At 39.7% G+C, this 16,999-nt stretch overlaps 1 protein-coding gene across 1 annotated transcript; it reads left to right on the top strand.

Annotated features, from left to right (window-relative positions):
- The first annotated feature begins 376 nt into the window (after positions 1-376).
- LOC127435719 (zinc finger protein 469-like) lies at positions 377-12,961 on the top strand. Its single transcript, XM_051689335.1, has one exon. The coding sequence runs from the start codon at positions 377-379 to the stop codon at positions 11,843-11,845; it is 11,469 nt and encodes a 3,822-aa protein (XP_051545295.1). The 3' UTR covers positions 11,846-12,961.
- Positions 12,962-16,999: the final 4,038 nt, after the last annotated feature.

Raw genomic sequence — 16,999 nt, 5'->3', positions numbered from 1 at the left:
GTTGTAAAAAATAGATGTTTGTTACTGTGATTTCCCTTTGCAGTATAGTGTAGTATTATTTAATGTGACAATTGCTCTTCCCTTCTCCGGATTTTACAACATCTGCTGTTATTCTTTACAAATATGTAATCCACAAACTAAACAGACAACCTTGGCATTAATTTTCCTATCCTTTCTCCTCCAGTTCCAGAACTCCAAGATGATGACAGCTGAGCATTCAGTCATGGAAGAGATGAAGAGATAAGAGAGAGGGAAATATTCCTGAGCTTTGAGCTTCTCTTACCGGAGGCCTATTGATTCAGACTGGAACATGACATGTCCATGTCACAGCCTGTGCAGATAAGGAACAGCGCGCTGAACTAGCCACATTGGCATCATGACTGAAGAGACTAAACAGTTCTTGGTTGCCAAAGAGTTGGATATTGAGTCCAAACAGCAGGATAAGAGGGCTGTGGAGCACAAAAGTTTGAAAGAGTCCCCTGAGCACTTTCAAAATGTGAGTTTAGAGCAACAGGCTTTGAACAATCTTGCTAAGTTTGGAGAAAAAGATAGGGACAGCACGCAGCAACGTGAGGCCGTTATTCGGCCACAGCAGGCTGGAAAAATTGATTTTAAGTCACTGCAAAATCATTCATTTAGTAGCAACAGAACATGGCCTAGCGGTAAGGACAGCCCTCAGTCACCCATTGGCAAAAGTCGGAACAGAGACAAAAGTAGAAAGTCAGGGAAAGGAGAGCGTGGTAACCCGCAGCAGTTGTACAGACTGAGTATTACAAACCCACGCTCAAATCCAACAATTGGGATAGCCTATCCACAGCAAAAAGTGTCACCTCCAAAGAAGCTTGAGTCCAGCAGGGGACCTGTCTCAGGCAGCTACAGGTTCCATGTGCCAAGTATTCCAGAGCGTGAGGCTGAACTGCAACAGGAGGAGCTAAACTACAACCGATGCTTCCAGGAGGGCTCCCCCAACCTAAATTCTCAAAGCTATACCTCACAGGTGGTTGGCTCCACACCTGGAGGGCCTTCTCTCCAGAATCAACCCACCACCCCACAACAGCAGCAACAGAAGCCCAGCCCAATCGAGAGCAACAGCACACAACCTGGCAATGAAAATGTATTCCCTGACTTTCAGCTGAGTGAAACGGACACTTGGCAGTCTCCAGATAGGACTTTTAGAAGTGCTAGTTTTGGTGTTACTTCACAAAAGCCAAACAACCTTGTGGACTTGAACAAGGCCAATGGTAGTTTTATGTCTTTGCCATTTCAGTATGGATACCCATTGTTAGAGGAGACAGCTCCAGATCCCTTTCCCTGTGATCAGAATACCCAGTCCAAAAACTATATTGATATTTCTAATCAGGTTTCACATAATTCCTTTTCCTTTCAGTCCTCTGGGGAGGGACATGAGGTCATGCAAACTAGCACACAGTTTGGTAATGATCAATCAGAGGACAGACAGTCATACCCGTTACACCCTAATCCTCCCCAGTATATGCAGACTCCACATGGTGTGCCACCTTCTGTCCCCACAAATGATGACAGCTCGGTATTAAGCACTCGCCAATCAGATCAGAGTAAAATTGTTCCAGATAAATCTGATTCTTTTAGCCCAATAGACAGCCGGGACACAGGCCTTGCAGTAGGGGGCAAAAGAGGCTGCCATCATAAAAATGGCACCTCCAGCCAGAGAGTTCTTATTCAAGGCAGTGCACATCATATTAGGGATACTGCACAAGGCTCAAGTTCCCAGATACATGTAATTAGTTCTCCACATAATGGTATTCACGTTGGACCAGTGCCTGTTGACAAAAGTGTCTGTAAACACCACAGCAGAGTATCACACCCATGGGAAGGACCAAACAAAGCCTTTCCACCGCCATTTATAGACCCGAATCCTACACCTTACCCCTTTCAGTACCAGCCTGCACCAGAACAAAGACAAAACACTGGCATTAATGCCCGTATGCCTTGGCAGCAGACACGCTTCACAACTGCCTTGCCAAACCAAAACAGGATTGATCTTTCCAGACAACTGAGCAATCAGCAGCTCACTTTTTTGGTAGGCCCATCAGACTGGCAAGATGATAATAAGCCACACAAAACTAGCAACCAAAAATGTTCTAACAACTTTCTCAGCAAAAAGACAAATGAGGGATTCTCAAATCAAAGGCAAGACAGTGTCAAGCAAGGTTGCAATACAATTCCACCCTGTCATTTCACAAATAAGGTGGACACAAATCAAGGCCAGGTGGGTGATGCCAAGAATAAGTCATTATACTTTGGCATGAACCACACAGTGCCTGTGACATCATCAAGAAACTGTACCTACCCTCAATTACATGTAGCACCCATAGGGCTAAGGATGGTGTCTCCATATGACTCTCCTTCACATTCACCCACTCAAAATCCAGCCTCTAGCAGTACATGCTCTTCACTTTCACCAGCCTCCACAAACTCTGTAAATAGTAACTCTGATGACAGCCAAATTTCAAAGGTTCTGTCCCCTCAGTTTTATCACCAGCAACAGGATAAAGCACTGATATCATCCAATAACCTCAACACTAACCAGCATCATTACCATTCCGACACATCCAGAGGCTTGTACTACAAACAAGACAGAGCCAAAGAGAACATTTTAAATTTCATACCAAATAACAGGCATTCAAAGCCCACCATGGACAATGGGAAAGGTTGTTTAGACACCTACAGAACAGAGCACCATCCTCCACCTCCATACTCCGCCCACCAACTACTCACCACATCATTAGCCACAGCAAACCTTGACCAACTGGATGTGCTTTTGACATGCAAGCAATGTGATCAGAATTTTAATAATCTTGCCTCTTTTCTTGACCATAAGCAGTACTGTGGACAGCATACATTTGCACAAAATGACTTAAAAGATGTGCCAAAAGTGGAGGATGCAAGGAAATATCAGACAGACCACACAAAAGCCATGTCATCAGGATCCAGTTATGCAATTTTACGGAGCTCTTCAGACTTGCATCTGTCTCTGCTTGGACTTAACAAAAATGGGGAGATATTACCAGATAATGAAACCAAAGGAGATATAAAAGATGATCCAATGAAACTGATGCTACCATCTGCACCCTTGCCTGACTTAGAGATGGAAGATCCCAAATTGGATAGCCTTATCATAGAGGCTTTAAATGGACTAGGTTATCAGTCAGACAATGCAGAGATTGATAGCAGCTTTATTGATGCATTTGTTGATGATGATCTTACCACTACTAAATGCACATCAACAAGACAGACTCTGACAAATAAAGACTCAACAATGTTCGAAGTTAGAACTAACAACGGGTCAATGTCCAGTGAAAGACCTCAAGCACATAGCAAATATCCATTTGACACAGATTTAGACAGCCTTAGTTCGGACAGAAAACACACAGACAACTCTTTCAAAGAAAATAAATTTGAGTCAATGCAAAATGAGGAAGATCTTAAAATGGAAACCTTAACAACAGATTCAAAGTCACAAGAGTCCAGCAAACAATTTGAGTGGGAAACAAAATCAGAAAAAGTAGACCAGGAAAATTATGATTCTAAGTTTCTATTATCAGGTAAATTTTCTGCAAGATCTGGGCTTAAAAGCTTTCAAGGCAGAACAGCATTAGTTAAAACAACATGTCCTAGATCCACCTCTGCCACCAAAAGTCCTACAGCTCAGAAACCAATAGCAACAGAGGGAAAAAGAAAAAGGACTGGTGGGGGAAGCTGGAGCAAAGAGCTTATTCACAAAATTGTTCAACAAAAGAACAAGTTGCACAAACTGCATGTAAAAGGCACAAAAAACATGCAGTTTTCACTTGTGATGGAAAGAGTGACTCCTGCAGTGCAGAACCCTACTTTCAGGGAGTATGACTATGTTTCAGACTCAGATGAGGACTGTGAGCCTGTGAAGATAGCCAGTCAGGGGCGCCTCAGTCAGAGCATTCGCTGCAAGTACACTTACACTAAAGAGTGCAAGGGGAGGATTCATGCTGACAAGAGCCGGGAAAGTTCATGGAAACAAAACAAAAATGAATGCTTTGAAGCCAAGAAAGTTTTGGATGCCTCTCCATCATTGATAAAAGAAACTCCTGGTCACCAGAGGCTGCGAAGACGGAGCAGTAGGTCTTCCACGAGCAGTGAACTAAGCACATCTATAAGTATCTGTAGCGATAGCATTAACAGCCCCAAAAGTACTGATCATACAGATTCAGAATCTGAGAAAAGAATGGAAGTACAAAGGAAAGATCATGACTCCCTTGAGCAAAATGGGTACGAGGACTCTCCGCCAAGAATACGGAAAGAGTCAAGCACATCACTGGCTTTGACCTTTACAAAAAACACAAAAAGGTACAGCACTGATAAGATATTACTCACTGAACACAAGGATAGGTTCACTACTTCAAAATGCTCAAGCATTATCTGTAAAACTGAAGAGACTGCATCTGAGCATACAATGACCAAAAGCACTGTCAGCCTCGCAAGATTCAAAACCACCCTTCTAGAAATAGAGGAAAAAGGGGACCACTACGGTTTTGAGACAGGAATTCTAGCAACCACAGAAGAGCCATTCAAAAAAGATTATCCAAAAAATATCACATCACCCAGAGGGTCTGACATAGCACTGAATCCAATGGAAACCACCAACAATAGGGAATCTAGCCATGCTTTTAAACTAAAAAAAGATGTTGTTACATCAAAGGGTAAATCCCACAAAAAGAGAAAAAACAGTTCTGAATACTCAGCGCCCATTTTGGAGACAAGCAGCAATGACAATCCATCCAGTGAAGAAGCCAAGAGAAGCTCGAGTGGTCTATTCTCTGATCCTCCACCTCTTTGCAGTTCACTCATGGACAAAGTGTGTTTATTGCCTTCTAAAATGCATGATACTTCTGCACAGAAGGATGGTCAATGTCTCATGCCTTACACTTCAGAACATGATCAGAGTCTAATAAAGTCACCCCTTTCTTTTGACACAACATCAATGTTTGGTGACCTTTCAGTGGGAGTTTTTGAGAACAATCTTTATCCAGAGATTCAGCTTGCCAAAGAGAGCTTTAGTCCTTTGGAAACCACTACAGATAAGAAGGAACTGTTTGAATCATCATTCTCACCATTCTTGGAGCAGAGAGACTGGAATCTGATGGTTGACGTTACTCCTGAGCTTCCTGATGAGATTTCTCAGTACAAAGAGGACTCGGACTCCAATGAGAATGAGACCAATTCTAGCCATGTATCCTTCTCTTTGCCTGAAAGATTAATGGACTATAATCCAAATCTCAACAACAGCGTGTCAGTTGATGATCTGGAAATAAAAAGGATTGTTACAGAGCTTGAGAGTCAGCTCCAAACAGCTAAGCTAAGCAGCCCTCCGCCATTAGACAGTGAGCTGCCAAAACAGCTGACCATGAGTAAATTCTCTCCACTGAGACTTGACCCTGATAGTGAAGATGAAGACAATGGCTTGGAGATGAACTGTCCCTCAGAGAACATACCGATTGCTACATCAGTAGACTCGCATGCACCAATGTTCCCAGAATCAGACTTACCATGGTCTAGCCCCCTCCAGTTTGGGTTGATGTGTGTTCAACAAGGTCTTCATACTCCGACACATTCCTCTACTATTAACACACCAACCGAATCAGGACATGACCATTTGGATTTAAAGGACAGCATGGGGCTGACTGATCTGAACACAGAAAACTGTCCACCTTTGCATCTAGAGGACAAAACTGAGAGGAGCAAGTTCTTGGACATTGCCACCACCAGCAAGTCAGAAGAGATGCTTGAACATGAAATGTACACAGAAAATCTGATGAAGAGCCTGGAAGTGATCTCAGATTCATTGTCTTCAGGGTTCACATCACCTCAGTCATCACCTAATCAAGAATGTGGGGTTCTTGAGGAGCATGAAAAATCAGACAATGAAAACTCAGAACACAGTGATAAGTCTAAAAAAATGGAATTTAAAAACTCAGAAGCAGAGCTGACAAATTTCTTAGTGGAGACAAACAAGTTATCAGATCAACTACAAGAGTCATCAACCAGTGACATTGTCAGGTCAAAAACAGAAAATGGAGCCAAAGCCAGCCTCATGGAGAGTAGTAATGTCACTCTTCACAATGGCGACTTATTAGTTAAAGAACAACAGCTTACTGAGAGCTCCTTTGAGATTCCTCAAACTAAATGCTATGTGGACTCCAAGGAAATAGACACACAGTCTGTAGTCTGCACTGATGGACAACATTGTGAGTCTTCTGTCATACAAACTGATAATACTGAGACTGAAACAATGTTGGATGTAAAAGATGTAAAAGACTCGAGTCAAGACTATAAAATATCTCACCTCTCAACATCCACAGCCACACTAAAAAATGAAAAAACTATGTGCGTAAAAGAAGAGAGGCAAAAATATGATGGTGATGAGTCAGTTCTAATCGTGGTGCCAGAACCCATTTATAAAGAGAATGGGCATTCCTGTAATAAAATAATGGGAGCAACAGACAATCTCTCCGATACAGACATCCAGCCACTGCTTTCAAACATCAAGTCTCCTTGCAGTGAGGACTATTTTTTGACCCCTCCACAACATAGTGGGACTTGTGAAATTAATACACAAGTGGCTTCTCCTAAACATCTCCCTGTGGGTCAAGATGACCATGAATTTACAGACAGTGTGAAAAGAGCCACACCTGAAATGACATTGTTTCCTGCACCAGAATGTGAAGAGAATCAGCAAAAGAACATTGATCAGATTCCTGAACATCTATCTGTGAATCATCCCCCACAGTTTTCTCACAACTCTATTCAAAGCCCTTCTGAGCTGAGAGGTAACAGTCCAGTGCCAGGTGGCTTGAATGATTTTAACACAGTAAGCCCTGCACTGAGGAAAACCAGACCAGCCCTGGAAGACAAAAACTCAGAGGACATAAATATTGGCAGGTCATTAGAAACTTTTGATTCAGCAGCAACAGGAATAGATAATTCATTTATTCCCCATCTGGATTTAGTAGAAATCACAGAGAGTAAAATGTCTAGCCCTGTGACACAGTTGGCTGTGGACAGCACCTCAAACCAATCTTTTGGTGATACTTCTGAGTATCCTGAGGCATTGGACGTCTCTCAACATAAAGGTTCACTGTATGATTTGAAACTAAGCCCTATGCATTACAGTGAAACATGTTTTAGGGACTACAACTTCACCTCTAAATGTTTAAACAAAGGAGATGACCAGTCTGAAATTAAATCATGCTCCACAGACAATTACATTCTCAGTTCTTGTGCTCTTTCTCTTGATAAACCATTGCCATCCAACACACAGCATAATGCAAATGGACATGAGCCAGATATTCAGGGTCACTTTATTGGACTTAATATACCAGAAACCTCTAGAAATGACAATACTGACCAAACTGATATTACATTTTCATTTGTCTCAGCTACATGCAGTAATTATGCTAAGGACGTCACTCCAGTTGACTCTGAACTAAAAAAACTTCTCCAAAATGATATGAATGGTGGTCCACTTGAAACAGTTGTTTACATGGATCTACCCCTCAAACTTCTGAAGAGAGCAGATTCTGAGATGCTGGGCAATCAGATCATTACCAATAAGAATGATGCACTTTTGCAGAGGTCCACTATGCTAGATATTAAGGAAACACCTAAACCTTTGATAGATCTTACATGCCCACCTGTCCAAAACAAAGGACAGTGTTCAAAGCCAAGTGAAACAAAAACCTCACCGAGAAAGGGTGGTACACAGAATGCAGTTCAAAGAAAATTTCAGTGTGAAATATGTGCAATGTTCTTTCGTACTCTACCTGGACTTAAAAGACACACAGCCATGAAGCATGTAGTAAAGATGGAAGGGATTTCCATTGAAAATGGAAATATGAGCAGTCAAGTTTTAATACCTACTTACCATATGTCCCACCCAATCGAAAAAGCTCTGAAAGATGGCATGGATGATATGGGTCCAGCGGTTCTTTTGCATGCAAACAGAAGTGAAATCCAAGTTGGACAAGAACATCAGGCAGATCCACCTCTGATTTTTGAAGAAATTGCAAGTAATGCGGATGTGTCAAAGATCCCAGAAAGTCATGTTATGGATCAAGCAACAACTGTAAATGAAAAAGCTAATAACATCAGCAAAGTAAAGAATAACAATACCATGGAAATCAGCAGTGAAATGTCTGCTCCAAAACTGGTAAAGAAAGACTCTTTTTCAAATGAAATACTCAACATACTAAAAAATGATATACTGCAATCTGTCTCTCCGGATGTCCCCTCAATGCTGCATGAAAACTGTCCTAAGTCAACTGAAAATCAGGGCCCAAATAGCAGCCACGACTATCAGAATGTCACTGTGAGAGAAGAGCATACGAGCATTGGAACTGTCAGCACCAAAGAGCAAAAGGAAGAAACTTTTACAGAACGGTCCAAATTGTATAAGAAAGAAGTTACATGTGATGATGATGATGTTGTGAAAATGTATTGTGATATTCAACCGAAATATGTTCACACAGAAGATATCCACTATCCACTTGTGGATTCCATTCTGGATATCAAGCATGAGAGCACTTGTTCTCTCACAGAAGACAGCCACGCACTTACAGGTACTCCAGGACTAGGACCTAATCTGAAGGCTTTATTTGATGACGAAAGCACTTTTTCTCAGTTATTTCCAAGAAATGATGACAGGAAAAGGAAAAAATGTGCAAGGGTCTATGGTAAAAGCAACAAAAAGCAAAAACAACTGTCCTGTTTAGTTCTAGACCATCCTCCCATTAGTGTCTTTATTGATAAATGTGAGGAGTCTAAAGAAAACAAGATGGGCCAGATGTTTACCAATGACACAAATGACCATTGCGAATATGAAACCATATCAATTGATGATGCTAACATGCTTGAGATGTGTCACAAAAGCTCAGTCAAGAGCTCCATAGAGAACGCTTGTCACTTAAAAGATGACCTAATGGATCATCAGGCTGGATATGAGGAAAATGCATTAACTGGCATTACTTTTGACACAATTAGACAACCCTTGGTCCATCAGGATGAATCAGAAGGCACAGTCACAGAGAACACAGTGTCAACACTTCCTCAGGAAGATTGCCAACCAAAGGCCTCTCACTCCCCTAGCATTGAGATACCAAGCCTTGATACTTTAATTCAGCTTCCTGTACCATTTTTTGAGCCTGGGAAGGATATACCATTGGTTGAGACCATTGCAAGCCCTGAACTGAAAGATCCTTTAAGATCTTGCAAAAAACTTACAGAGCGGAAGTGCAGAAAACGCATTGAACCTGGACTGAAACCCAAGGATAAGCAGTACAAATGCAAGGTGTGTTTCACATGGTTTCTCACTTTAGGTGAACTAGATTTCCACAAGCTCTCTCACAATCCATCGCCTCCTCCAACTTGCTATATGTGTGTCCAACGCAAATTTAGCTCCCGTGAACAGCTTCGGGACCATCTCAGGGAGAAACATGCCAAGAACAAAGCAGGCGGTTGGACTTGTGGCATGTGCTTGAAAGAAATCTCAGATGTCTGGATGTACAATGAGCACTTGCGAGAGCATGCCACACAGTTTGCGCGAAAAGGACAGACTCAAAGTTCCCTCCTGGATATTCCTGGGTGTTTTATGCAGCAAAATGCTGTGAAGAACTTCATATCTTCAATTATGCTGCATCGACCCAGCAAACCTGCAAAAGAAGACACTGTTAAACCATCATCTAAATTGGAGAGAAGAGCTTCTTTGTTAGTAAATGGGCAAGAGCCGAAGATTCCAGAAGAGGTTGATTCCACAGGTCTGAAGATTAAAATGAATATTGGGGGAGGAGGTAAACATTGTGCACTGACAATGCCTGATGTTCTACCTAAAGCAGAGACTTCTTTAAAAAATGCTGAGATACATCCTAATTGCAAAGATCCTTCAAGGGACTGTCACCACTGTGGCAAGCAGTTTCCAAAGCCCTTCAAGCTTCAGCGGCACTTGGTTGTTCACAGCTTGCAAAAGATTTTCCTGTGTCACAAATGTCCACTGTCCTACCCAGAGGCAAAGGAGCTTAAAGATCACCTGAAAAAGGAGCATGAGGAGACAGATGAGCTAGACTCAAAACACACTACACTGTATACTTGTGAACTTTGTGCAGATGTTATGCATGTAATCAAGAAGTCCTTCATATGCAGTACCTGCAACTACACCTTTTCTAAGAAGGAACAGTTTGACCGTCATATGGAAAAACACCTTGCTGGAGGGAACAAGATCTTCAAGTTCAGGGGAGTCATGAGGCCTTGCACGCCTTTTAATTCAAATGTTGATAAATCTGACATGCCACCGAGCAACAAGAGGAAGGCAACCGAGAGCAGCTCAGACAAAGGCATTGTCGCCATGCCGTCACTCAGCTTAAACAAGAGTACTGACATGCAAGGCATGAAGTCAGTGTTGCCCATCATAGAGACAACTCCAAAGAATAGTACTGATGAGCATTCTACTGAAACAAACAATACCAGTGTGAAAATTGAAGATGAAGCTGAGGACTTCCCTGAGGTTTTCAGGGAAATTACACAGTGTCCATCGGCAACAAACTCTGCTGAACAGAGTCTTATCACATCAGAGCTGAAGAAAGAGGACGATAACTACTCCCCATCTCATAAAATGCAAGAGTGTGAGACCAGGGAGGTCAATACAATTGATAAAGAAGCTCTGACAGAAATTTGTGATGTAAAAATGGAAGATGATTTTTGTGCAATTCCGACTACATTGCTAGCTTCAGAGAATGACATCATTGAGAGCAATACAAAATGTAGTGGAAATGACACGGTGGAGACATATCCCTCTGTAAACCTTGAAAATGCAAGTGAACAGGTGGAAATAAGGGACTCAAGCAGATACATACAAGTGTGCAGTCAAATGAATGTAAGCCTACCACAACAAGACATCCAAGGCCTCTCATCTTGCATTGACTTTGACCTCTCATCTGAGAAGCAGTCTTCAGTTGAGACAAACCAATTAATGCAGGATCAAACAATCGAGTATTCATTTTCTACCAAGAGAAATGAGACTAAACAAGAAGCTCACACAGCGCATAACAGTGAACAGCCAACTATTCGTCTGGTTAAGCATATAACTGCACCCAAGTCTGTGGATAATGTGAAACAAAGCCTTGAAAATAACCCAAGGTGCCTTCGTACAACTGATGCTGCACTATTACGTCACACCAATATCTCTCACAACTCCAATCCAAGTGAAGACAAGGACTCGACCAAGCAACAAAAGAAGAGGAAAGAACTAAAGTCACCTCTCAGTTTTCAGAGAACACCATCCCCAACTGCAAGGGAAAATCTTGGCATTGACCAAAGGGTCAAAAAGAAGTTCAGACCCAATAGGTGTGAAAATATTGATGGGCAAAGAAAAAACGAGCTTCACAATGACTATCCAGTACTTACATCAGTAAAGGATGACACAGTCAGCAATAAAATCATCTCCAAAAACAAAATAGGGTCTTCTAATCTGGGCCTTCACCTAAAGAAAGGTTCTGTAGATAGTTTTTCACCAAAAAAGGTGGAGATTGTACGTCACTTTAATGGGGATTGCAAAGGGAAAAAGAACATTTCTGTGAGACCCATTCATTCCCCTTCTTCCAGGATGTCTACCCTGAACAATTCATTTAATAAATCACGGTCCAAACCAGGGGGCAGATCCATAGAGACTCATTCATATCGTACTGCAGAGTCACAAAACAACCTCCTCAGCCAGCTGTTTGGCCAAAGACTGACTAGCTTTAAAATTCCTTTAAGGAAGGACACTTCTGAATCTATTAATTAAGGATTAAATGGATGCTATAAACGAGGAGGTAATTAAATTATCCACTAGGCATGTGATTAAGGCAGTTTATTCATGAGACAAGGATTGTATGGCCCTGCTCTGTGAAATCATTTAACTCCATGTTGAGTCACTTTATTGCATTCCTTTTGTAAATGTGTATTTACATATATGTGAAGACCAACAATAAAATGTATAAATATAGGATGATTGTTGGTTACAAATAAGTTTATTTTCTCTATTTTATAGTTGAGCATTATCTCTAAGAGACTGTATTTCAACAACAACAATTAAATAGTTTTTAGGAAAAAAATTACTTGAAAATGAACTGAAAATATTTGTTTTCCAAATAATGCATGACACTTTTACAATTAAATGTTCTAAGATGTTTTTCTAGCAACAGGACCAAAGGACATCCTAAGTCTGGATCATGTCAGTGTATTTTATATGCTTCAGAGCATTACTCTTTCATACTCTTTTACTTTACTGTATTGCTGAGACACTCATTAGTATTAGCATTTGTATCAACACTAATTGGTGCTATATTATTTTATTATTATTTGTGTAATGTGAACGCAATGTCTTATTACTGAAGGGAACATATAGCAATTATATAATCAAATCATTGCTGGTACTCGACGGTTTCGGAGGAAATGACAAAAAATTACTGTGCAAGATCAATCCAAAGAAAGGGTTGATTTCTGTCCTAATTTGATCTTTTCAGAAGGCAAAGGAATAGCCTTTTCTTTTCCAAAACTGAATTTAGTTTGATTTAATCAATAATATGTACTCAGGTGCTAACGATAATTATTGGGCATGAAACCCTTAGGAATTCTTCCCATGCACTGATGTTTCCATACACAAACCCCACAAATGATCATCTGTCCCCCAGTTCTTTAATTATTCCTATTTACTAGAACAAAAAGGTGCTTTTTTATGTTTATATGTATCTTATATTGTACAATATTGTAGGTAGAATATTTCCAGTGCAATGCATTATGTCAAAGTTCTATTTTAATAAAAGATGAAGAGAATAAGGAAAGGGAAATAAAAAGCCTCATGAAGGCTCATGAGTGGATCACAAAGTGTATCATATAAACTTGGTTAATAAAACTTTTGCATCGACTCCTTTTGTTTATTTGTCTTTTATGTTGGTCTTGTTTGAAATTATCTACTCCATGAAATATCTGCACATAATTGCTTGGAATAATAATTACTATAACAAAAATTGCTTACAATTTCTTAAGGGGTCATGACATGAGGAATCACATTTTCCTATTTATTTTGATAGGAAGAGGTCATTCTACTATAAAAACATTATATAAGTTTCACAACTCAAAACTTGCCGTCCAGCCCAAAAAGAGCATTTATTGTTTCAACCCTACAAAAAACAACTAGTTTTGAAATTGACCACATAGTGACATCACAATGTGGTGCTCGTTTGAATAGCCATGTCTCCACAACATACATAATTGTTGCGGTAAAAGAGAGAGAGCAACTGGAAAGTGGTACTATTGTTACTGTAGGTTGCTTTTAACCAATGAAAAGATTAAGATGTCAAGTAAGTTATTGACGTTATTGTGTTCTTGGTGGGGGGTGGGGGGTGGGGGGGGGGTTAGTCAAGATGTTAGTCAATCATAACAGTGGGTGTGTCATAAATTTGAAGTACACAGAAACAGAATGTTTCAGACAGAGGTTCAGAAAAAAAAAAAATATATATATATATATATATATATATATATATATACTAACATTATAAGTGAGCCTCAAGGAAAATAATACAAAAATGCAAGATATTTAATCCAGCAAGAAATTACTAATTTTCTTGCAAAATTCACTGTAAAATAATGATCTGTGTGCAGCATTTGTGATAAGAAAAAAGAAATGGATGAATAAGAAATGGTGAAAAGCTTTGATGTTTTAATCAGTCAAGCACTGCATTGCGTTCTTTGAATTCACGTTTAATGATCATTTTAAATTGACATCACAATGAAGAGGTAAAGATCATAGTGGCATCAAGGGTTGACAACCTGGTTATAGCAAGGAGAATTGAGAGCTTTGATCAGAAATAAGACATATAAAATATGTGTCACAGAAATTGTGAAAACAAGTATAAAGGTATGTATTTACGCATTCAGTCATGAAGTTCACGTCCAGAGGTTAATTGCATTCTTATTCACATTTGCCTTTCTTCCAGTAATTTCAAAATATGATCTAATGAGCATTTTTGTAATGAATAACTCTTGTGTTTTGTGCATGTTTTGTCTAGAGTAAATGGTAATGTCTCTGCTAAAGAAAAATGGCACATCATTCCATTATCATTCATAAGCAATGGCTCCACAATTATCTAAACAGAGCTTCTAATGGTTATGCAAAATAACATCGTAAACAATAGAAACTAAAGTTTGGCTGTTTTTGATTAGTCTTGCTGGTTTGTTGTGCAGAAAACCAGGCAAAGTGCAAAGCGAGTATAACATTTAGTCTATGGATTTCAACAGGAGAACATCTTTGTACCATAAAATTTTAATTTCACGTTGATTCATCACTGTGTGTGTAGTGGCTTATATCCCTACATGAGCCTTATTCACCTTCACATAGGAATAAAAAGCCATAAGACACAACAGCTATAATGGGAGCACAGCAGTGTGAGAACTCCCTGGCTTTTAAGATGTTGGAGGTACCTGGGAGCAAAAAAGGAAGAAAGAAGGAAAGAATTGAAAATTTCGGCAGTGAATAACAGAAGCTTACAAGGCAGAAAAAAGTTAAAGTGTGAAATTTTCATCAAGACAAGTTAGATTTCTTCAAGGTCTGGTAGCCGTTTATTAATCAGTACAAATGTCACCTTGCCAAAATCATTTTATTAATCAGCATTTTTGTTGTTGTTGTTGTTGTTGTTGTTCTAAATCTACACATTCATAAAGCAAGATAGAATGAGAATATATCTTAAGAAATTAAGTTTACTTAATTTTGTGGGTAAGAAAAATTAACATTTGGCTGTCAATCATTCGAGAAAAAGAAAACTTTTAATAAAATTTTCTCTCAATGCTGTTTGTTGGTGCCAAGCAATAATTGTACAGCTCATTGTCAGGCCTGTTCTGATCGTTTCATCTGTGAGCGAAATCTCCGGGGAGACAAGACAGTTTTGCTCTTTGAAGTAGAGTGACATTATCACTGTGGCTGGCCCTGAAAATAGCATCAGTTTCGCCGCGCTGCCACTCACGGAGGGCTGAAGATCAGGGCCAGATAGAAATGGGCGACTGGTCAGCGGTAATGACATGGAGTCTAAAGGGAACATAGGCCATATTCAATCTCACCTTTCAATCCCAGCAACCCCCAGTCCCCATTCAGCACCACATAGTGCCACTCACAGCTTTTGTTACTGATGGAAAATTACTGGCCATTCCATCACATTGCCCTGATGTCAGAGATGGAGAGAGGGAGTGGGAGAAAAAGTGATAAATGTGAATCTATTTGGTTCAGGGAGAGCCGCCAGCTCCCTGTACCACAACACAATATTTAAAAGAAAAAATTTCATTTTGCCTTTAATTTGATTCATTTGGGGGATAATACCAGGCTGCCAGCTATTTACAAGAGTAACAGATAAAGATGAGGTTTAGAGAAGTGTCCCAGCGCTGGATAAACAGGAAATGCGGCAAAGGTAATGCCTCAATGGAGAACACCCATGTTTAAACCAGCATGAGCTCTGACTGTGTTTTGTCAGAATCAAAGCAATGAAAAGCATCGCTACAAGCAAATAGTGCGTAATCATAAACCAAACAAAAGACAGACAGATAAATCTAAATCAGTCCCACTGAGCATTCAAATGTGTTTAATTTCCATTCCTTGATTGTTTTATGACTATAAAATTGGCTAGGAAGCCTGTATATACAGTACAATGCATTATAAAAGGTATTCATAATAGCTTATTATTCAACGTAAAATCAGTTTAATGTTCTAATAAACACGGCAGTTATAATTCTTTATAATACTTAATAGTGATCGATCAATATGTTTTTTCACTGGCCGATACCAATATCTAGAGATCAAGGTGACCAATATATTGTATTTGTAACAAAATTTAATGATGGCAAATGAGAGGTATGCAAAATTGCTGAAATTAAATGAAACCTCAATTTAAGTAACAATTACTCAAATTCCACTGAAAATATTTAAAATAAATCTAAATAAATATGTGCATTATACATTATCAAGCTGTCTGTAAATGGAGGACTATAATGCATTCATAATGTCTTATTACACACCTTATAAATCGTGTTCTGGTATAAAATTAAAAGGTGATAAGAGTCATTTTTGGGCTGTTAGCATCACCATCAAAGGAATTGCAAAAATAATGACTAAACAGGTCATTCAAACAGGTTTCCTGAACACTCTCATTATTATAATCCAGGAATATAATAATGACAAGATATAATGGATCAAAATATATATTTTTGAATACCTTTATTATGCACTATGTACACAGGCTTCATAGAAAGTGTTACCAAAGATTGTTTATTATGCTCCATGCTACAGCCCTACCTATTTGAACCTCCTTGCTTTGTGAGTTTTGACTCGCCTGTCAGCATTAGGAGGAAACACTTTCAACACAAAAGAACAAGTGCAGTAAAGAAAACTCAAGTGACTGTCCCTCAACAGTGAAGTCAAACCATTCCTCTGTGTTTACTTACAGCTTTGAGAGGGGCTGTGTTTGCATCACAGGGCTTTGAAAATGCACATCTGAACACTGTTCTTTTGAAATCGTGAGAAGTCTCATAGGTCGCATTTGATACCACCTGCTGTCAGCGCATGATGCAGAACAGAGCAAAGCTAAAAAACCCTTGAGCTCTCAAAGAGCAAGAGAATTTGAGTGCATGTCTTCATTTCAAAACATGCAATTGAAGAGGCCATGTAGTTACACAGGGTTCACTCGGGGTCTCTGTTTAATGTTTTAGGTAGATTTTAAAATGATTGCAGCCACCCCAAAACAAACCAGTTGGATATCAGGCCATGTGACCTCTGAGATTGGGGTGTTTGTAACGTAGATACCTGAGCACCATCTCCGTAATGAGTTGCAGCCCTTGACACCACCATCTAGCACAAGTTCTGCATTTAGATTGCCAAAGATATGCGGTGATGAGCTCTCAAATTGTTCTTGCA

The sequence above is a fragment of the Myxocyprinus asiaticus genome, chromosome 46, assembly GCF_019703515.2.
Source record: "Myxocyprinus asiaticus isolate MX2 ecotype Aquarium Trade chromosome 46, UBuf_Myxa_2, whole genome shotgun sequence".
NCBI lineage: Eukaryota > Metazoa > Chordata > Actinopteri > Cypriniformes > Catostomidae > Myxocyprinus > Myxocyprinus asiaticus.
Note: the sequence above shows the minus strand (reverse complement) of the source record. Positions and strands in the feature narration are given on the sequence as shown.